This window comes from Ursus americanus, chromosome X (genome assembly GCF_024610735.1).
Source record: "Ursus americanus isolate L20-20 chromosome X, mUrsAme1.1.p, whole genome shotgun sequence".
Classification (NCBI taxonomy): Eukaryota; Metazoa; Chordata; class Mammalia; order Carnivora; family Ursidae; genus Ursus; species Ursus americanus.
In genome coordinates, this window is record NC_142164.1 from 92,204,004 (window position 1) to 92,226,997 (window position 22,994).

The window sequence follows — 22,994 nt, forward strand, 5'->3', positions numbered from 1 at the left end:
GTAGCCATGGCGACATTTCCTCAGGGTGTCATACCCACCTGGCACAGGGCCATCGCTTGGTGAATGCCAGCATCACCAGTCCTATACTCTGCCAAGACAAGCTGCTTCAGGTTGTTCTCTAGAGATTTATTATTTGTTGTCTCAGCAGTAACTATTTTCCCAGTCAAAAGAGTCCCTTTGCCTGTCTGTGATTCTGATTCACTGACATGATACTTAAGGTTGACTTGTTCATCACTCTGAACCTCAAATCCCTCTGAATGTCAAATGATATACACCCATATAACAAATGTATTTTCCTCTTCTGAACATATAAATCTCAATACTTCAGAGAATATAAAATCATGAACTTTTACATTGCATAACATAGAAAAGAAAGTGATCGTGTCAGCACCAGTCAAAATAAAATCATTTTCATTCAGTGTCCTTATTTAAAAGTTACCTTTTCATCTCTGTGCTCAATTCATCAAAATTGTCAATAGGCCAACTTTCTCTATTTGCCCTCATCATTTCAACAATGACCATTGTTCTGTGTAATTTCATAATGTTGGGCATAAATAACACCGGGATATCTATATTCCCTTTAGGAGGCAATGTGATTCCTGTAAAAAACACAGAAATAATTTTTAATGTGGTAACCATTTCCAGAATATAATTTTAACAGCCAAAAATAATCTCTTAGTTCCTTTCCTTACTATCAGTTTTTCAAAATCACTCCTGAGCAAGAAAATGCTTTATGCTAAATTATAAGTGCACTTCACTGGCTTCACTAATTTTCCTCAAATGCCATCGGCCCTATTAAAAAACACATTTTATCCTGAGGCAAGAAGCTTCTCCTGAGGAGGCTGGAAGGGATGAGGAAATGTTGAAAGTGATGGCTTGGGTTTCCCAGAGTGATAAAAGAACCATAAAACCCATGAGTCTTTCCAAGTCTTACTACATTTTTAAAAAGATTTTATTTATTTATTTGAGAGAGAGAGAGAGAGCGCGTAAGTGCGCACATGAGATGGGGGGAGGGGCAGAGGGAGAGGGAAAAGCAAACTCCCCGCTAAGCAGGGAGCCCTAGGTCAAGCTGGAAGGCAGATGCTTAAACAACTGAGCCACCCAGGTGCCCCCCACCCAAGTCTTACTACATTTTGCAAAAGCCAAAGTACAGCAATTTTTGACCCTTTTATTACTTTGTGTATTTTTTTTTCTAGACCATAACAGCTCCAGGTTTCTGCTTGGAGTACCAAAATTGTTACCAGTAAACTGTTCATTTATTTAATTGGTCCATGAGGGAAGCCAAAGCTTATTTGTGAAAGAAAGGGGGATCAACTCCAGGTTGTAAAAACCAGAAGACAGAAAAACTGACAGCATTTTCTTGTGTTCTAATAAAATTCAAATTTCTCAACCTTTACCTAAGAATTACCTGCAAAACTTGTTAAGACAGGAGCCTGCTAAGCTCCACCTATAGATTCTGACTTATTCCGGTCTGGGCTGGGGCCCCAAAGCTGCATGTTTAAGTAGCTCCTTATGCATTCCAGAAGCAGATGGTCATGCAGCCACACTTTGAAAAACAATGCGTCCTACCTATTGGACAAGTATTGAGAGGTGGGAAGTATGGCGAGCTTCTGGCTATTTAAAGCAGTGAGGATTTCCGATGGATGGCTGTCTTCCTTTATTTTGAAGAGTAACACTATTTCTTTATAAGAAGAGATTGTTGACTGTATTCTGGTTATTTAAATTCTTTGTTATAAAATCAATGATTTTCAAAGCCATTTTGTCTCAGCTAAGAACACTGTACTGAACTATTAAGAACATCAAGAAAGGAATTAGAAAATGGCCCCTTTGCAAAAACATCCCAACTCAAAATTCTTATAAACTTTTAAATTTTACTCCTTCATGAAATGAAAATGTTCTGTCTCATTGCATAGTTAATAATAGTTAATAATTAATATGATTACTACTTAATATTTATTGAATACTTGCTATATGTCAGGCTCTGTGCTAAGTATTTTTCACACAATACCTCACTTCATTCTCGGAAAATCACTGCAAGTTACACGCTACTACATTTCTCATTTTAGAGGTGGAAAAAGTGAGACAATTTGGCTAAAAAACTTGCCAAGGTCCCAGTGAAAGACTGTGTTGCTTACCAAGATATCTAAACAATGTCTGCCATCTTCAACTTTGTCTTCATGAACTCTAGATGTTTAATGTTGCATTCAAATGGATAAAAGCAGCAAGAGGATAGGATAAAGGGTTGGAATAAGAATAAAAAGAGCAAGAGCTGAGTCGAATAAACCATCCATGCATCCCCAAGCAAATCAAGTTTAGAAATGATCATTTAACCTTACAAAATTCTGTTATCACTAAAAATAAATTTTAGTATGACGAAAAATAAAACCTAGACACTTAGATGGTGTAAGGAGCCAAGACAGGGATACAAAAAGGCAATTCATTGCCAACACCGTGCTTCCTTATAATGTTTGGATTCAAAGTATGGAAAGACAATGCTATGATAAATACACCCATTTAGTTAAAAATCCAGTAGCCCATTTGTGGCTGTAACGTTTTACTGGTCTGTAAGTAGAAAGAGTTCCCTGCTGAAGTGATCATAAGTCTCCTTCACTTTTCTTATATGTTTGAATAGTAAGAATCACTGTGGTACTATTCACTTCCATGAAATCACTTAAATTTAACATCGAAAAGAACTTTGAGAATTTATCAAGTTCATTTTGTGTCTTAAAAATGAGTTTTATTTTCTGTGGTTTTCCCATTATCCTGTGCAACACTTTGAGTAGAGACAGGAAAGCTGTCCTCACTTCTACCTTATAAAAAAATCTACCCATGTTTTCTTCTAATACCTATATGCTTTCGTTTTTATAGTTACTTGATCCATTTGTGATTTATCCATACATATGAAATGAAGAATATATCTAACGTTACTGATTTTCTACATGGGACTAATTATACAAAAGCACTTATTTAAAAATTCATTGACTTGAAATGCTGCTTTCATGGCATGTCCATACATATTTTACTCTTTTCCTGAATTCCCTAGATTTCTTCAGTCTTTCTTTCGCTTCATTTGTACATGCCATGTTGTTGTAATTATGGATGCTTTATTTTCTAGTGGGACTAACTGCCTCCCTCTTCCTCCAGCTCATTTTTTAAAGAGAATTTTTCTATACTTGGAATGAACAGTTAGTTAGCTCCAGGAAATGGATGGAGTGGCAAATAGTACATTTAACAGAATCACCCTACATTTATACTTTTGGGATAACTGACATTTTTGCCTATTCACGATCTATCCAAGAGCAAGCACATGGCCTTTATTTTATATTTCTCAGCTGGGCATTGTATTAGGTGCTTCTAGGTTCTTGGAATAGCTTTTCTGCCAGTTTTCGTTCTCAGTCTTGCTAAAGGCTTATTTCAGCATCTTTGAATGGATTTAGCAGGAAGCTGAGAGAAACCATATCCATTTTTTTCTATCTTCTGACAAGGAAATCCAGCTACTATGATGATTATTATACTCATTAGGTTGATAAACATATTCTAAACTCAAAACATTTTCTGAGCTTATCTCTTTCTGTTTTATCCCATTTCCATATAGTAACCACACAAACTAACCACACCTATATTTACTTTTTTTCTATTATAGTTATCATTCTTGAAGTTCAAAACCCTAATAAGCATCTGGGAGGAGGGGAAATATGCACATTTTATTTTACATAATTAATTTTATGGACTTATATCTTTTATGAGAGGTATACATTATTTATAGAAGTTTCAAAACCCTGATAATACTTCATGCTTAGTATCTGAGAAACATTACAAAGTGTGATATTATTGTTTTGCCTTTGAAATCTCCTATGGCCCTGCTGCATTTAGCATTCAAATTTTATTCAGTATATTTTAAAACTGCTCTTTTGATTGCTCTTTTGATTAAAGGTGTTAGAAATATTTATGAATGGATCTCCCATTTGAAATACAGAAATTGTACAATGCTTTAATGGCTATGAGGTTTCCTGCCTTCTTAGAAGAAAATCTTCTCAAGAGAGTAAAATGAACATAATCCTCATTTTAGTAATGAAAGTATTTCATCCTGGGAGATTCATTTTTAATCACTTTAGTGGTATGACATTACTGCTTCCCACAGCAAAATTTCTAATATTTAGCATGGCAGTAGGAATGGCCCATGTCAGGTAATCAAAGAGATACTAAGAAACATATTACCACCCTAAGTCATGCTATTATTTTGGTTATCATGGTTTATTTTAAATAAGAGTACAAGTTTTAAATTTTAATTTTAAATAAGAGTACAAGATGAACATGACTTGTCAGCAACCATTTTCAAACATGAAATCTATTCCCTTTCTACTTGGATACTTTATATTTTCAAAAACTGATTTAGATCTTTAAATTATGAGTAAAAAAATGGTATAGAATTGTTAATGTGGTAGTTTGGAGAACGGTCCTTTCATTGGTTCCTGCGGAGATGCTATGGGCTGAATTATGTGTGTCACTGCTCCCTGGCCGCCGTTGATATGATGAAGCCCTGATTTCCTGTATCTCAGAATGTGACTATATTTGGAGTTAGGGCCTTTGCAGAGGCAGTTAAGTTAAAATAAGACTGTTAGGGTGGGCCCTAGTCCAATATGACTGGTGTCCTTATAAAAAGAGGAAATTCAGATATACAGACATACACCAGGAATGTGCATACCCCAAAGGAAAGACCATGTGAGGACACAATGAGAAGGCAACCATCTACAAGCCAAGGAGAGACACCTCGGAAGAAACCAAACCCCCAATTCCTTGATATTGGATTTCTAGCTTGCAGAACTGTGAGAAAATAAATTTATTTTGTTGAAGCCAGTTTTAATACCCAGTCTAGCATTTAGTAATTGCAGCCCTAGCATACTAATCCATGAAATTATCTTTTCTCATCTTAGAGGCTGAACTATGGGATGCCATTGAATTTGCTTAAAGAAATTCTAATTCCAGACTCTCAAAACATAGGGCAGTGGCACCTGGGTGGCTCAGTCAGTTACGCATTTGCCTTTGGCTCAGGTCATGATCCCAGGGTCCTGGGATCGAGCCCCGTATCAGGCTCCTTGCTCAGTAGGGAGCCTGCTTCTCCCAGCTGTGCACTTTCTTGCTATCTCTGTCTCTCTCCTTGAAATAAATAAATAAAATCTTAAAAAAAAATCCTTAAAAAAAAAAAAAACACAGGGCAGATAAAGAAACTTGACTCTGATTGCTATTTGGCTGCTATGATCCTGGAAAAGCAAGGGATGATTCTTCCCTTCCTGTTTGTATCTCGTCAACTGAATGGGGGCATTAATGACTAGCAAAAAGGACATTTCAGGGATTGTGTTTTCTTTGTTGAGGATTACAGACTGTTGCTGCTTTACTCTATCTTTTGAAGAGCTAGCTAATGCTTGAGATTTAACAAAGAAATTATCCAAAGAAGATACCATCAAAGGGACTAGTATAGAGAAAGTAAGCACTAAATGGAAGGTCATATTTACTAAAACAGGTAATTGGGGAAAAGATACAAATCCATGCTTCTTAGGAAAAATCGTTCAGTTTGGGACATATACTTTTAAAAGAAGATTTTGGAGTTATTCAACACAAAAAAGTAGATTGCTTAAGGTAAGTTTTACACTATGAACTAAGCACCTGTAAGTTGAAGTTTTGTGTTTGCTTTTTAAGTCTAAGAATTCATTAGCAAAAGTAAAAACAAAGTAACACTTAAAAAAATATTGGTTTTAATGTAAACACTTCATTGCTGGCTCAAAATGAGTGAAAAATCCACTCTCAGAGCCTCCTGACCAGATGCACAGTGAAGGAGAGAGTTTTCTGTGATTAAAGGCCATCAAATACACGCTGCATAAGCCCCAACAGTGGTGAGAGAAGAGTTTTGAGCTTTACCTGAGTGTTTAGAATAGAAAATCTTAATGTTCCTTCCATAATATTCCATAATATTCTATGATAACATTTTCCCTCATAAATAGAAAAGATAAGTAAGATTCAAAAAATTAATTTCAGGGTATTGATTATTTTCTTGGAAAGTAGCTAAATTTCAATTAAAATCACCCACAGAAAATTCTAAGATAAAATAATGTCTAGTACTGTAACTAATAAACTTTATTGATCAATTACCATGTCCTCTTTGCCCCTGCACCATACTAAGTAGTGTGTGTGCGCGCGCACACGCACGCATGTGTGCATGCATGCATACATGTACATATGTGCATGTAAGATCTCTCTTTACTTACAGGAATAGAACTTTAGAAGTTTAAATTTTTGTTCTATTATTTGCTAGCACTGAGAAAGTGATTTAAATTTCCTTTTTTTTTTTTTAAAGATTTATTTATTTATTTATTTGACGGGATAGAGCCAGCCAGTGAGAGAGGGAACACAAGCAAGGGGAGTGGGAGAGGAAGAAACAGGCTCCCAGCAGAGGAGCCTGATGTGGGGCTCGATCCCATAACGCCGGGATCACGCCCTGAGCCGAAGGCAGACGCTTAACCGCTGTGCCACCCAGGCGCCCCATGATTTAAATTTCTAAGTGAGATTTTCCTCTTATGAAAAAGCTAATATAATGTGCATATCAAGGTTTTGCTACTGCAAAGGTACCCAGTTATATCCACATAATCCCATTTTGTACAGTATACACTGATTCTACACTGTTTTATACTTTCACTTATTCAATCAGAAAATGCTACGTGCCATGCACTATAATAAGCACTGGGGATAAAACAGTGAAAAAAAAATGTATACCCTGCTTTCCTGAGTCATGTATTCCAGAATGTGTTAGGGGGTGAGGTTAGGAGTCAAACAATAAATAAAATGTATTTGTATGTGTGGTGTAACTAAAACAATAAAGGGTTAGAGTCACGTGGATGTTAATATAGGGTGGTCCAGGAAGGCCTCTCTGATAAGGTGTCATTTGCACAGAGCACCGAAGGAAGTTTGAGAAGCTTTGTAGACATCCATGGCAGGGACTATGGAGATAGCAAGTGGCTATATGTCCTGGATTTAAGGAGCAGTTGAAGCTGGGGCTATCAACTTAGAAGTTCTTAGAATCTCATGTGTTGCTGAATGAGGAGACCTCATCAGGAATCAGTGTGGCTAGAAATGAAGAGGAGACTGAGCTTTGGGCCTCCAGGAAGTCATGGGGACAGGAACAGGGGAGAAACATGCAAAAGAGAATAAGGAGCACTTACTAGAGAGAAGGAGAATCAAGGGAGAATTAAGTCCTGGAAGCCCACTGTTTCCAAAACACTGAGAGATCAGCTGTGTCGAGTAAAGCTCACGAGCTGGGCAAGACGAGGACTGCATATAGATGATAAGATCTGGCAGTGTTAGGTTACTGATGAACTTAAAAAGAGTATCTGTAGACGAATGGGGCATACAGCCAGATTTGTTTAGGTACAAAAGATAATGGTATAAGAAGTGAGGATAGTTAAGTATAGGCAACCTTTCACCATGTTTTGCAATAAAGAGTGATCAGACAAATGGGATTGTAGCTGGCAAGGGTAAGGGGTAAAAAGAGACATATCTTTTTAACATCAGGAGCTATTATTATAGCATGTGTATGTTGATAGGAATAATACAGTAAGCATTATTATAGAGAAGACAAAAAGGGAAAACTCCTGCAGAGTTCCATGTAGTTGAGTAGCTGTGGGATTCAGCAAACAAGTAAAGGGATGGACACAAGAGCATAGAGAACTTTTCTGATGTAATGGGAGGGAATGCAAGACACAGGGATAAAAATAAAATTAGGCTGGTTGGTATAATGGAAGAACCAGACAATTAGACTCTGATTTGACTCTATATTTTCAATGTAACAGGAAGAATATCAGATGTGAGAAGAGGAAATGCTGGATGTCAGTAGTAGTTACTGCGTTTCAATTCACTGTAGGAAATTTTACTATAAGCAGATTTTACTAAAGGAAAATCACGTCCCACCAAAAGTTCATCATTTAAAATTTACTTATTTCTCTACTTCCCTTTTTCTCCACCTACTCATCTATATATCTATCAACCATTCTACCTGTCTTAAAGGCCTATAATGCTTAAGCAGATACTAGTCTTCTCTCTGTTAGAATATTCACCCATATTTCTGCAACTAAGAAAACTGCATAAAATGGCAAAAAAAAAGGGGGGGGGGACTGTGCCTTGGCTTCCATTTTATAAGCCCAGACATTATATAAACTATTGTAGTAAGTTCAATTTCTGCTCTCTGCGTAGAAATATTCTAGTGGTACAAGTGGGTCTACATTTCAGGTTATAGAGACTTTTCTAAAAAGCAGGCATCCAGACATCTTTGCACAAGAAAAGCTGTAGCTTTGTGTTCTACAATAAAATCAGTAGCTTCACTGACTAGCTACGAAATCCACCTGCCTTATGCTATAAATCATAATTACAAATCCATGTGATTGGAACCTGTGCTTATTTGTGTGGAAAATTGGTCATCTGACATAATAGGAAGAGAAATTTTATTAAAATATGAAATCATGCTCAGCTGTGGACATAATTTAATAAACATTCATGACAATTATCTGGAGACCAGGGCATACTTTATGTTAGGCAGCAGCATGCATGGTAAATGTCACCAAACACTGAGCTCTTTTTTTTTTTTTTTAAGGATTTTATTTTATTTTTACAGAGAGAAAGATTGAGAGAGAGAACAGGAAGGGGGCAGATGGAAAGGGAGAGAGAATCTCTAGCAGACGCCACCCTGAACGCAGAGGCAGGGCTCAATCCCCAAATGCCGAGATTAATCCCATGACCCTGAGATCATGACCTGGGCCAAAATCAAAGTTGGATGCTTAACTGACTGAGCCACCAGGTGCTCCTAAACACTGAACTCTTAAAGGTGCTCTCTAATTCATAAATAGCAATAGTTTCAAAAAAATATTTTTTTTGCAAATAACTTTTTTATTATTGATTGTCAAGTTACATGATATATGTTAACTAAAATCAACATGAAACATAGCAATGATCTCTTATAAGGAAAAAAAAATCAATGTCTCCTTAATAAATGCTAATGCCAGAACTCTGCTTATTTAGCTCTGATTATTAGCAATCATATAAACATAAATGACACATAGTATATCTTTTAAGCAACAGATACTGCAGATACCAGTGTATATCTTTATTTTTAGATTATTCTCCTATAATACGATATCACCCACATACAATACAAAAATATTTGAAATAATTATAAAGATGCAGTTTTAAGAAATGAAAGAGAGATCCCATGTGCCCTTTACCCAGTTGTTTCCCATGGTAACATCCTGTAAAGCTATAAAACAATATAAAACCCAGAATATTTAGGGATACCTGAGTGTCTCAGCTGGTTAAGGATCCAACTCTCGATTTCAGCTCAGGTCATGATCTCAGGGCCATGGGATTGAGCCCCATGTTGGGTTCATTGGGGAGTCTGCTTGAGATTCTCTCCCTCTCCCACTGCCCCTCCCCAATGCATGCTCACTCGAGCTCTCTCTTTCTAAAATAAATAAATAAATCTTTTTTAAAAAGGGGGAAGAAACCCCCAGAATATTTATATTGATATAGTGAAGATATAGAAAAGTTTTATCACCACAAGGATCCCTCTGGTTGACCTTTTATAGACACCCCTACTCCACTCCTTACTCCGTCCCTGAATCCTCACAACCACTAACCTATTCTCCATTTCTGTAAATTTGTCACATCGAGAATGTTAAATAAATGGAATCATATCATAAGCAAATTTTTGAAACTGGCCTTTTCACTCAGCATTAAGTCCCTGGACATTTGGTCAAGTTGTGCTTATCAATGCTTCATTCCTTTCTATTGCTGTATTTCGTGCAATGGATGGACCAATTTATTTACTCATTCACCCACTGAAGGGCAACTAGGTTGTTTGCAGATTTAGGCTATTATGAATAAATCTGCCATGAACATTCATGCACATGTTTTTATGTGGAAATAAATTTTCATTTTTCTGGGATAAATTCCCAGGAGTGCAACTAACCGTTGGATGCTAAGTATTCACATACGTCCTTTTGCAAAAAACTACCAAACAGTTTTCCAGAATGACTGTACCCCTCTACATTCCCACCAGCAGTGTATGAGCAACAGTTTCCCTACATCTTTCCCAACACTTCATGTTGTTAGCATTATTTGGTGCAATCATTCCAATGTATTTGTAGGAAAAATCTCATCATGGTTTTATTTTGCATTTCCCTAAAGACTAATTATATTGAACAGCTCTTCATGTGCTTATTGGTCATCAGTATATTCTCCTTGGTGAAATACCTGTTATGTTCTTTGATCATGTTCTACTTTAACTGTATTTTTATTAGTGAGTTTTCTGTACTTTTTATACGTTCTAGATACTAACCTTTTATCACATGTTCTGCAAATATCTTCTCCCAGTCTGTAGTTTTCCATTTCATCATCATCTTATGGGCTTTTACAGAGCAAAATATTTTAGTTTGATGATGCCCAATTTATTAATTTTTCCTCTTATGGAATTTGCTATTAGTGAAATATAAGAACTATTTGCTTAGCATTGTGTTGAGTTAAATTTGCATAAGGTATGATCATCTTTTTTTTTTTTTAAGATTTTATTTATTTGAGAGAGCGAGCGAGAGAGTATGTGCAAGTGCAGGGGGGAGAACAGCAGAGGGAGAGGGGGAGAGAGAATCCCAAGCAGACTCTGTGCTGACTGCAGAGCCCAACTCAGGGCTCGATCCCAGGACCCTGAGATCATGACCTGAGCCAAAATCAAGAGTCAGATGCTTAATTGACTGAGCCACTCAGGTGCCCCAAGGTGTGAGCATCTTGACAGGAATTGCATTAAACCTATGCATCAATTTGGATAGAACTGACATCTTTATTATATTGAGTTTTGCAACCCATGAATACAGCATATCTATTTATTTATATGTTGTTTGATTTTGTCATTTTTAGTATATAAGTCCTGTACATGTTTTGTTAGATTTATTTCTAAGTATTTCATTTATTTGGAGAGATTATAAATGGCATTATGTTTTTAAACTCAGTTTCCATGTTTGCACTGCTAGTATATTTAAATATGATTTGTGTTCTTGTTGTTCTTGTTTACTGTAGCGTTCCTGAACTCACTTAATACTCCTACAAACTTTTTTTTTTTAGATCCCTTGGGATTCTCTGGTAGACCGTCATGTGATATGAAAATTGGGACAGTTTATTTCTTCCTCTCCATTCTATTTGCCTTTTGCTTCCTTTGCTTGCCATTTTGTATTCACTAGGACTTCCTTTAAATCACTTTAAATAAGTGATGAGAATGGCATCCTTGTGTTGCTGCCTATTTTACAGAGGAAGTACTCAATGTTTCATAAATTGAATCTAACATTAGCTGCAGTTTTATCAAGTCAGTTCTTTATCAGGTTGAGGAAATTCCCTTTTATTCCTAGGTTGTAAAGAGTTTTCTAAGAAATGGATATTGGGTTTATTCTAATGCTTTTTCCATATTGACTGACATGTGATTTTTTTCCCCTTAATCTTTTTTAACAAGGTGGATTATATTAATGGAATTTCAAATACCAAACCAGCCTTTACTTCTAGAATAAACCCCATTTAGTTGTGGGTATATTTTTTGTTATATAGTGGCGGATTCAATTTACTGACATTTTGTGTCTAATTTCATGATCAGTATTAGTCTGTAGTTTTTCCTTTTTGTGTTTTTTTTTGTGGTTTGTGTCAGGGTAATGCTGGTCACAGAATAGGTTAAACAGTGTTCCTTCCTCTTTTTTTGGGGGGAAGAGTTTGAGGAAGATTCATTTTAATTCTCTAAATGTCTGATAGAATTTGCCACTGAGGACATCTGAGCCTGAAAATTTCTTTTTGGAAGTTTCTCAATTATGAATTCAATTTCTTTAATAGTTATAGGACTATTCATATTATCTTTTTCATCTTTGGTGAATTCTGGTAGTTTCAAATTTACTAGAACTGGATCATTTTCTCCTGTGTTGTTGGATTTATGTGTTTAGAGTTGCCTATAATACTGCTTTATTTCTCTAATATCTTAGGGTTATCTGTAGTGATACTGTCATGAGTTACTTGAACATATTTTAGGATTCTAAGTGATTTATAGTGTTTTTAGTATATTACACTTCACTTAACTTTGTTAGTTGTTTTAAATGATAATTCAATATACATATGCAACCTACTGCTGTCCACAGGTATCAATATTTAGCTACTTTGAATGAAGTGTATATACCTTATATTTTAAAATGTACCCAGGATTTGGGTGCTATGGTGGCTCAGTTGGTTAAGTGTCTGCCTTAGGCTCAGGTCATGATTCCAGGGTCCTGGGATCGAGTCCTGCATCAGGCTCCCTGCTCAGTGGGGAGTCTGCATCTCCCTCTGCCCCACTCTCTCTCTCTCAAAAATAAATAAATAAAATCTTAAAAAAAAATGTACCCAGGATTTGTTTTAATCACATGTGGTAACACATGCAGACACAGAAATGACTGTCATGAAGAAGTTTTTATACTCACATACTCCCAGAAACAGGAGGTATGCCATGCCATGCAGGGCCATATGGAGAAGCACCAGAGTCACTCATGAGGTGGGGGAACAGGCAAGAGTGTTTATTGTGGTTTTCATGTGAAGGAATGAGCAAGATAGGGTAAATAGGCTAAGCAGGTTTAGGATTGGCTTTGAATAATTTCAGTAGGCTTTGGAGTATAAGGGTTCCCAGCCCCGGGTAGTAAGGGAAGGAGAATATACGTCTAGAATGTAAAAGCCTAACAGAAGAGGTGTGGGAGGCATGGACTCTAAATTTGTTAGTTTGCATACAAAAGGTGCTCACAAATGAGTCATTTACTATCTCTAGGAATTAGCTAAACCTGGGAGAGGCAGTTCCCAACAAGGTCCCAGATACCAGAGCATCAAAAACATAGAAATTAGGAAAATAGTTAATATATCTTATTTCCATTTAGATTAGTTTATCTGCTCCATATTTCAAATATAATTATCTTAAGATTTTTTTTCTCTAGATAGATAGATAGAGCTATATAAATAGACTCCATATCACTAAGTGGAATTTTTGCTTCAATCAGCAAATATGACTTAACGATTTATTTTACCCATTTCGATGCTCTTCACTTTCTGAAATTCTAATTCTTCTTAAGTTTTCATTTCCTATCTGTTTAGAGAATATTCCTCACCCACTCTTTAAGGGCTGGTTTGCTTATAACAAATTGTCTTCCTTTTCCCTCATCTAAGAATGTCTATTTCCCCTATATTCATGAAGGATATATTCTCAGGATATAAAATTTACAGTTCACAGTTCTTCCTTTTCAGTACTTGGAAATTATGTATCACTTCTTTCTGGCCTCCATGGTTTCAGATGAGAAATCTCTTGTCATCTGAATTGTTGTTTCCCTGTAAGTAATGCACTATTTCTCTCTGGCTGCTTTCAAGGTTTGTTTCTTTGTCTTTTGTTTACTGAACTTTAATTATGATGTGTCTTGCCATGGATTCCTATTGCTTTAAACTATTTGGAGTTCACTAGCCTCTTGAATCTTAGGTTTATGTATTTCATCACAAGTTTTCAGATACTATATCTTTGAATAATGTTTTAGTCACAGACTCTCCTCTCCCTCTGGGGCTCTGATATGACCGTTATCTCTTTTATTATTTTCCTACAGGTCCCTGAAACTCTGCACATTTTTTTTCAGTTTGTCTTCTCTCAGTTGTTCAGTGTGTGATGATTCTATTGATTTGTCCTCACATTCACTGATTCTATTCTCCATCATCTCCATTCTCAATCACATCCAGTGAGACATTTATTTAACTTAGTGTATTTTATCAGTACTAGTACTTCAATTTGGTTCTTTAACTTACTTTTTTTTCCCTCAGATTCTCTGTTTTTTCATTTTTTCGATGAGAATTCAAAATTATTTGTCGAAGCAGAATGTGGGGCATTGATTTACATTGCCTCACTGCAGAAGGGTGGGGTAGAAGGTCTATTCCCTGATGGGTCCAAGAGAAATGACCAAGAGATAGAAAGAAGCAGAGTGCCAACTAGCTCTACCTGTCACCACTTCATTCCACCTCACTGATGCTAAGGTGGGGTTGGAGGCTCAGTTTTACACTGGTCCTGATTCACATATAGAGAGAAGGGAAGCAGAATGCCAACTATCCTGCCTCACATCACTTCATTTTACCTTGTTGATGCTTGCTAGGTATGTAGACTGTGGTCCCCACCGGATCTCACTGACTCCTGGGAATGGAATGGAATGGAATGGAATGGAATGGAATGGAATGGAATGGAAGAGGAGTGGCTACTGGCCCTGGTTTACACCCTACTGGATCTTGCTGACACCAGAAAGGGAAGACAAGTGGACTGCTTTACTAGCCCAACTTGCACCAATTTGCTGTCTCATTGACAACAGTTGTAGGCAGAGGTGACTAGATCCTCCAGGCACCAGCTCTTTAAGTCTCATTATTCCTGGGTGAAGACAAGCTCTCAGCTTACAACAGCACTGTTGACACCTTCCTGGTGGGGTACTTTGAGCTCTACCTGCTTCTGCTTCAAGCTCCCCTCTTGGCTCCACCAACACTGTTGTGGCAAGGGAACTGGAGCACTGCCTACTTCAGCTGGAGGAATGATTAGTTTTGCCGCTTGGCCCCATCAACACCACAGACAGGCGAAGGGAAGGGAATCAGAGTATGCTGCTTATGAGGCATGAGGGTAGGAGGGTGCAAAATCAATGATCTGCTTGGCCCTACTGAGGCTATCGGAGTGGGGGACGTGTGGTTTTTCCATTGATGCTTGGTTAGAGTAGAGTAGGAAGAAAAGGACTATGCTGTCTTGGCAAAACCAGAAGTCCAATAAATAGGAGTATTTTAAAAATATTTTGGCAAATATGAATTGTTTCCAATACTTATAGATAATCCAAGACAGAGCTTTCATTTTTATATTATGATTTTCTTAGTTCTATAATTTCTTTTGGAATGAAAAAATGTTGCTCAACATTAAAATGTAAAAATCAAGAAATATAAAAAAAATAATTAGAATATTTAATGCGGGGGCACCTAGGTGGCTCAGTCATTAAGCGTCTGCCTTCGGCTCAGGGCGTGATCCCAGAGTCCTGAGATGGAGCCCCACATCAGGATCCTCCGCTGGGAGCCTGCTTTTTCCTCTCCCACTCCCCCTGCTTGTGTTTCCACTCTCCCTGCCTGTGTTCCCTCTCTCGCTGCCTGTCTCTCTGTCAAATAAATAAATAAAATGTTAAAAAAAAATTTAATGCTACTATCAATAACAATAACAGTGTATCTCAAAGTGGTGATGAGGATTTTTCTAGTTACAGGGTAACAATGTCTTCTTCTCAGGGGAGTGTCAGGTTTCAAGAAGGTAGACGAAACATTCAGATTAGTTGATTTGGGGAGAGAGGGTATTTTCCCTATGACAAATTGAGAGTTCTAGAGGACTGTGTGGTAAAGTCTTAGAGTTTAGAAAGGAGAGAAAGTTGTGATAAAAAAGTGGATATACTGATGAGCACCAGGTGATGTACGAATGTTGAATCACTACATTGTACACCTGAAACTAATATTACACTGTATGTTAACTAACTGGAATTTAAACAAAAATCTTTTAGAAAGTGCATGCACTGCCCTTGAGGATATGAATGCTGAGAATGAGGGGTGACCCAGAAGAACTGGTGTTCATATGGTAACAGATATAAAGCAGGATAACTGTATAATTACATACTCCCACATGGAAGAAAGACAAATGGTGGTGGTAAGATCTCACATTTCCACTACCTTTGGGCATGAAACTTTGGAGATGGGAAAGATTGGATAACTCGGCAAATATACATTACACGTAAGGATTTGCTAATGGCTTGAAAATAATCCACCAGTCATTCAACACTCTCTAACTACCTAAACATATGCATATATTTTGCAATATATGAGCTTAGCTATCTCAAAACTCAGCCCTCACAAGTAACAAACTATAATTGAAGCCTCGAGCAATGTGGGGGTTAGGGATGCCAACTCCCAGGCAAAGTCAAAAATCTGCATATAACTTTTGACCCCTAAAGACTCAACTAGTAAGAGCCTACTGTTGACTGTAAGCCTTACTGATAACATAAACAGTCAATGAATACATACTTTTATATTATATTATATGTACTATATACTGTATTCTTACGATAAAGTAAGCTAGAGAAAAGAAAATGTTAAGAAAATCATGAGGAAGAGAAAATACATTTATAATACTGCGCTGTAAAAAACCCACATATAAGTGGACCTGAGCAGTTCAAACCCATGTTGTTCAAGGGTCAGCTGTAATGTCAAATATGGAGAGTTTGCTAATGTGCTCAGGGATCCAGTGCTTGTCTGCAAGATAAGTGTCTCACCATTTACCTTTTACCTCCTATCAGTTTTCTTCCTGATGGAAGTTGTGATAAAGATCGCAGTACCATTTACATATGATAATAAAATGGATAACATGCAGTGATGACTTTTTCTGGTCCTATCAAGGGGTCAGGAACCCTAATACATGTCCAGTTGCACAGGAAAGGAAATCCATTATAGCAACCAGAATTCAGGAAGAATAAAAGTGGCAAAGGTAATGAATGCTTGTGCCTAGTCAAAATAGGGAAATCCTAGAATGAATGTTTTCATAAAATGCATTTATCATATCCCTTTTATGAGATAACTGAAAAAATATAAATCTAATCCCTTCTGTAAGATTAAATTTTGACTTGCCCACAGAACTGGTGACAGTAGAGAGATTCAATTGTGTACTTATTTCCCACTCATGGAGACCATGACAACTTATGTGCATTTGATCTTACTTTTAGACTTAAATATACATAGGATTGTCAGCTAAACGAAGAAGAAAAAAACGATAACAATTTCAGCTCAGGTGTAATTGGATTTTTGACATATCAGATAGAGCTCTGATTACATTTGACAGATGCATATTGATTTTCATTTTAAACTCTTTTGATCCAACACACTTTGTTATTTCTGGAATTTTTTTCCTTGAAATTAAATAAAGGCTTGAAGTGATAGAAAATTTTAATTAACCTCACTGACTAAATATAATACTTATCCTGGAATTGGAGTCTGATAGTATGTTTTTTTCATACAAAAACAATGAAAAATGTAATAATTGTGTAGCATAAAGCAGAAATTTTGGTTTTTAGGGTGTATCAAATTGGTCATAAGACATGCCTTAGCACATGTTCTCACTTATCAGAGTCTGAGAATTAAAACAAAAATGCAAAGTCTATACAATTGCATTAAGCTTCTCAAAAGTGACCCAAAAGTGCTAATGCTGTCACCACTTTTACTCTCTCTCAACACTGTCTTTACAGCTTCCATCTCTTGAGGCTCTTGCACAGACACTAACGCATTCTACGTTTTTTCATCCCGAATTCTGTGTCAGTGACCTTCAGTATTTTTGCCCTGATTTCTTCTCTCTCATACACATGTGGATAAATACTCAATTTTAAGCATTTTTTATTATGTTTCTTCCAAGATGGGCACTTGATTCTTGATCCCAACATAATAAAAACATTATTAGACCAATAAAACTTAAAAGAGTATATTCCATTTTACAAAACATAATTTTACTCTCAAACTCACACCTTGTTTGTTTCCAAAAGCAGTCAAAAAGCATACAATTTGCTTTGCTTTTCACTTTACTATCTGAGCACTTTTATTCCAAATTTTTCTTTCTTATGTCTTTTCTAGCACCTAAGAAAAAAAGCGTTCCATTTTTTTAAGAAAGAGAAAATATTGTAAACTTAGCATCAAAATTAGAATAACTATTCCAAAAGCAAACAAACCTATATAGATCTGTTTTTATTAACATCATTAATATAGAATGACAGAATCTTTGAGTTCCAATTTAATGGTCCTCACGAATAACCTCCCAGTGAATGTAGGAATATATTCTAAGAAGTATTAGGAAGATGGCCCCTGAGCAACCACTTAATGAAGAATTCCTATTTCTTACGGTACTCAGCTCCCTCATGAAACAAAATTGGAAGGTTTTTCATTGTTTTAGGCCCTGGTTCCATGCTTAGAGCTAATAGTCTCTGGTTGAAGTTCTGCTGTCAGCAGCAATACAGAAAATTAAATTCCGTCTTCCACATTTGGAGACGCCACTTTTCCATGCTCATTATAATTTATTCCTTCAAGCACTAGACTTAGTTCTATGTATTTGTCACGTCTTGCTAATTATTTAAATCCAACGTTTTAAGATTTTGACTGTCTTGACTGTCTTTGCTAGGTCCGTTAAGAGGCAAACCCAAGGGGCGCCTGGGGCACAGTCAGTTAAGCATCTGACTCTTGGTTTCGGCTCAGGTCATGATCTTAGGGTCATGAGATGGAGCCCCAGCAGTGGGCTCCCCACTCAGTGGGGAATCTGCTTAGGTATTCTCTTCCTCTGCCCCTATCCCCCTCCACTCTCTCTCTCTTTCTCAAGTAAATAATTTTTTTAAAAAGAGGCAAACCCAAACCAGTAAGGTCAGCTATATGTTATATTTCCACCCATGATGATTTCTTGGATCTCCAAATACTGTCCTTGAATTCCTATCTCCATGGACTACCTGCCCATTGGGACATCACCATTTCTACCTAAATTATAACATGTTGACTTATTCATAATGTAAGATTTTCCAAATTTCTGACTTCACTCCTAACAAATATAACTATGTGTGGTTTCTTCAGCATCAATGTAAATTCAATCAATATGTCTCATTGGAGATTTTGGTTATAAGTAGAGTTGTCTAGCCATTTATCAGGTATTTACTAGCCATTTCCTAAGATATGACAAAGGAACCTTCATCCTTCAATGCAAAGAAGAATTTTATTTTCCAGTATCTTAATATTTAGCATGTTTAATTGACCCAAATTATCCAGGTAGGATCTAATTAGTGCAAAGCAATTTGGAACAATTACCTATATTCTTACACCTGCGAAAAGCAATTTTACTATTATGGTTCAAACTTACTTTAAATTTTTAGATAATCTGACTATAAAGTATGTTATCAAGAATTAAGTAAGCCAGAACCAAAAATGTGCTCCCAAGCTGAACACCACAATATTCAATTTATGTTACTGATGCTTTGCACTCGCATGTCAGACATTCTATTATTTCCTTAATACTTCGTCTTGAAGACTTCAGCCAAACATTACAGAATAGTGAGAATAAATATCCAGTTAGCGTTCTAGCATATTGGCTTTCTCTTCCTGCTTTTTGTGATACATCAATTTGCTGAATATTCTCTGTTTTTACACAAGACATAGATGGTATGGACTCAGAGGAGACTCTATCAGCCATTTATTATAGCCATCTCTGCAGGCTAATTCATCCATTCATGTTGTCTCTTCAGTAAGGGCTTTTCTAGCCCCCCTCTTCAAAATTGCACCTCCAACACCACGACATTCCTTATCCCCCTACTGTACCCATTTTCTTTCCCCATCCCATTTGATTATTGTCTTCCTTTTCCTAGTAGCATATAAATTCCAGTAGGGCAGAGATATTTGCCTGTTTAGCTCCCTGCTGTATCTACAGAATTTAGAACAGGATCTTAACATATTATAGCTCTCAATAAATATTCGTATGGGAATGAATTGAGCAAGGAACGGTTTTAGTTACTGGGAATAGGAAATGAGAGAAAATATTGTTTGTGCTGTGGAATTTAATAGAAAATGGAGGAAAGAAGAGGAATAAATAGGCAGATAACTATACAATAGGCTTTAAGTTAATTATTTAGGAAGAGAAAATTAGTGAAGGCTGTTTTCAGGGAAAACTTCTCTCAAGAAGTGACGCTGAGTGGAGGCATTTAAAGGATTTTGGAGCGCCTGGGTGGCACAGCGGTTAAGCGTCTGCCTTCAGCTCAGGGCGTGATCCCGGAGTTCTGGGATCGAGCCCCACATCAGGCTCTTCCGCTATGAGCCTGCTTCTTCCTCTCCCACTCCCCCTGCTTGTGTTCCCGCTCTCGCTGGCTGTCTCTCTCTCTGTCGAATAAATAAATAAAATCTTTAAAAAAAAAAAAAAAGGATTTAGAGGAAGGTAACCGAGAAGTTGAGGAAAGAGTGTTCCAAGCAGAAGGGTAAGCAACCTAAACACTTAAATAGGAATTGGCTCAGGATGTTGCAGCAGCTCAGTGAAGGGTGGAAGAAATTAGAGAAGGCAAGGTCAGGGGAAAAAAAAGAAAGCATGGACCAGATGACATGGGGCCTTTCTGACCTCACCTTCTAAAGCTGAACTGGATAACATAGGGAGGTTTTAAAAAGCTTGGTGATATGACTCAACTTATGTTTTACAACAGATCACACTCTGTCTTCTGTGCGGAGATCAGAATTTAGGGTGCAAGACAGAAATAAAGGAAGGAACTGTAGCAGTTCAGGTGGTGTAGACTAGGCTAAAAATGATGGAGGTGGTAAAAAGGGGCCAGAAATGAGATACACATTTATGACTTTGCGATCAGTATTCACTGATGGGCTGGGAATTTGCACTGAGAACCAAAAAGGAATCAAGTATGACTCCCAGGTGTTTGGCAAGATGAACTAGATAAATAATGGTGCCACTAAGTGAGATGGAGAAGTCTTTGAGAAAGAAATTAGCATGAGAGTGAGGGAACAGGTATATCACGAGTAATACTGAATAAGAGATACCTACTAGATACCCATGTGAAAAAGGAAATAAGCAGTTGAAACTCAAGAGAAATTCTGGAGTTGGAGACATAAATTAGGAGTTCATGATGAATAGACAGGATCCACAAGCCTGAAAGAAATGACCAGGAAGATAATATACTGGAAAAGAGATAGGACTGAGGCTCAAATCAAACTAACATCTTGAGTTCTGATAGCAGATAAAAGACAGAAAAGACAACTCACAAGGGCTGAACAATGACGTAGGACAAAAACGAAAAGAAGTTAATATAACATTTCAAGGAGAGAAAAGTCAACTATGTCAAATACTACTGAAAGATAAAGATGAGGACATAGCATTGACCTGTAGATTCTGCAAAATGAAAGTCACGATTTCCTTGACAAAAGTAATTTTAGTTGAGTTGGCAAGATTAAATTTTCACTGAAGTGAATAAGAGAATTGATAATAGAGATAAAGAAGCAGAGAAAGTGAGGATAGACAACTTTTTCCAGGACTTTTTCTTCAAAGAAAAAGAGAGAAGTGGGTTGAGGGCTGCAGGGGCCTACGGATCAAGGTGTTAATTTAATATATATTGATATTATGCTGGGAATCATCCAGTCAATGCAAACAGGTGAGATATGGGTGAGATAAGGGATAACTGGGTGGCAAGGCTGTCGAATAAATCAGAAGAGGTGAAATCTGGGATTCAAGTGAAGGGGCTGGTTTGTGACAGGAATACAAACCATTTGGCCATAGTAATGAAAGTCAGAGGTTTTTCTGTTTTGTTTTGCTTTGTTTCTTTTTCTTTGTCTCCCAGCCATACTCAGCTATGTGTCGGCAAGTGTAGAAAGGACAGAGAGTTGGTATGTGTCTGGTGTAGTAGACTGGACAACTTTTCCTCATACTTCACGCCTCCTTATTATAATTATATAATCATGGCCATGGTTTGACTTTGACATTTCCCATCTCCATTGATATGACTTGATTTGACCAATGGAATATGGGTGTAGGTGATGGTATCCAAGCTGAGGCCTTAGAACTCACTTGCCCTCTTGTTCTTCCAGACACAATAAGAAAAAAATGTTCTAGGTATGTCCCAGAGTGAATAAACATCTAGAACAGTTCTGAAACTGATACAAAAGTTAAAGAAGAGCTACCCAGCTAGTCAAAAGATTCACAAGCAAGAAAAATGAATGTTTCTGGTTATAAAAGATTGAGATTATGAGGCTGTTATGTAGTATTAATGCACCAATTACTGACTAATTAACCACGGTTGTGGGTTTACTTAGTGAATAGAAGAAGGAAGATAAACAAGGGAGTTGAAGGGGCGCCTGGGTGGCACAGTGGTTAAGCGTCTGCCTTCGGCTCAGGGCGTGATCCTGGCGTTATGGGATCGAGCCCCACATCAGGCTCCTCCGCTATGAGCCTGCTTCTTCCTCTCCCACTCCCCCTGCTTGTGTTCCCTCTCTCGCTGGCTGTCTCTATCTCTGTCAAATAAATAAATAAAATCTTAAAAAAAAAAACAAACAAGGGAGTTGAAAGCATAAGGAAGGGAATGACTATAATGACAGAGTAAATGACCATTTATCAGTTTTGGATATAAATGTTCAATACACTAGAATCCACATATTTGTATCCCAAGAATCTCACGATGGAATTTGCGCAATGCCTTGTAGAAAACAAAGAACATAATTGTTATATATTTTCCAAGATCTGAGAGTTTAGCAAAATATGACAGTCCCTTATGATAGTACAAAAGCAATATACATTCAGTAGAAATTATACTTTGAATTCTGAATTTTGATATTTTCCTGGGGTAGCGATATGGTGTATGATACTCTCTCATTACGCTGGGCAGTGACAGTGAGCCCCCGCTCCCAGTCAGCCACCTGATCACAAGGGTAAACAACCGATACACTTAAAACCATTCTGTTTTTTACTTTCACTACAGTATTCAACAAATTCCATGAGATATTCCATACCTTATTATAAAATAGGCTTTGTCTTAGATGATTTTGCCCAAATGTAAATGTTCTGAGCAGGTTTAATGTAGACTAGGCTGTGCTTTGATGTTTGCTAGGCTAGGTGTATTAAATGCATTTTTGACTTACGATATTTTCAACTTAAAATGGCTCTACTGGGACATAACCCCATCGTACATCAAGGAAGATCTGTAAAACTAGGTTAAAGTGTTAGAACTTGCTCTTCGGGAGGCGAACCATGGGAGACTATGGAACACAGGAAACAAACTGAGGGTTTCAGAGGGGAAGGGGCTGGGGGAGGGGGTAACAGGGTGACAGGTATTAATGAGGGCACGTGTTATGATGAGCACTGGGTGTTATAC

At 37.1% G+C, this 22,994-nt stretch overlaps 1 protein-coding gene across 1 annotated transcript in view; it reads right to left on the reverse strand.

Annotated features, from left to right (window-relative positions):
• Positions 1 to 22,994, reverse strand: part of CFAP47 (cilia and flagella associated protein 47) — a 484,601-nt gene that overhangs the window by 60,197 nt on the left and 401,410 nt on the right. Inside the window, exon 58 of the mRNA XM_045790463.2 lies at positions 440 to 599. Coding sequence (XP_045646419.2) covers positions 440 to 599 — 160 coding nt within the window. The remainder of the gene's footprint in view (positions 1 to 439; positions 600 to 22,994) is intronic.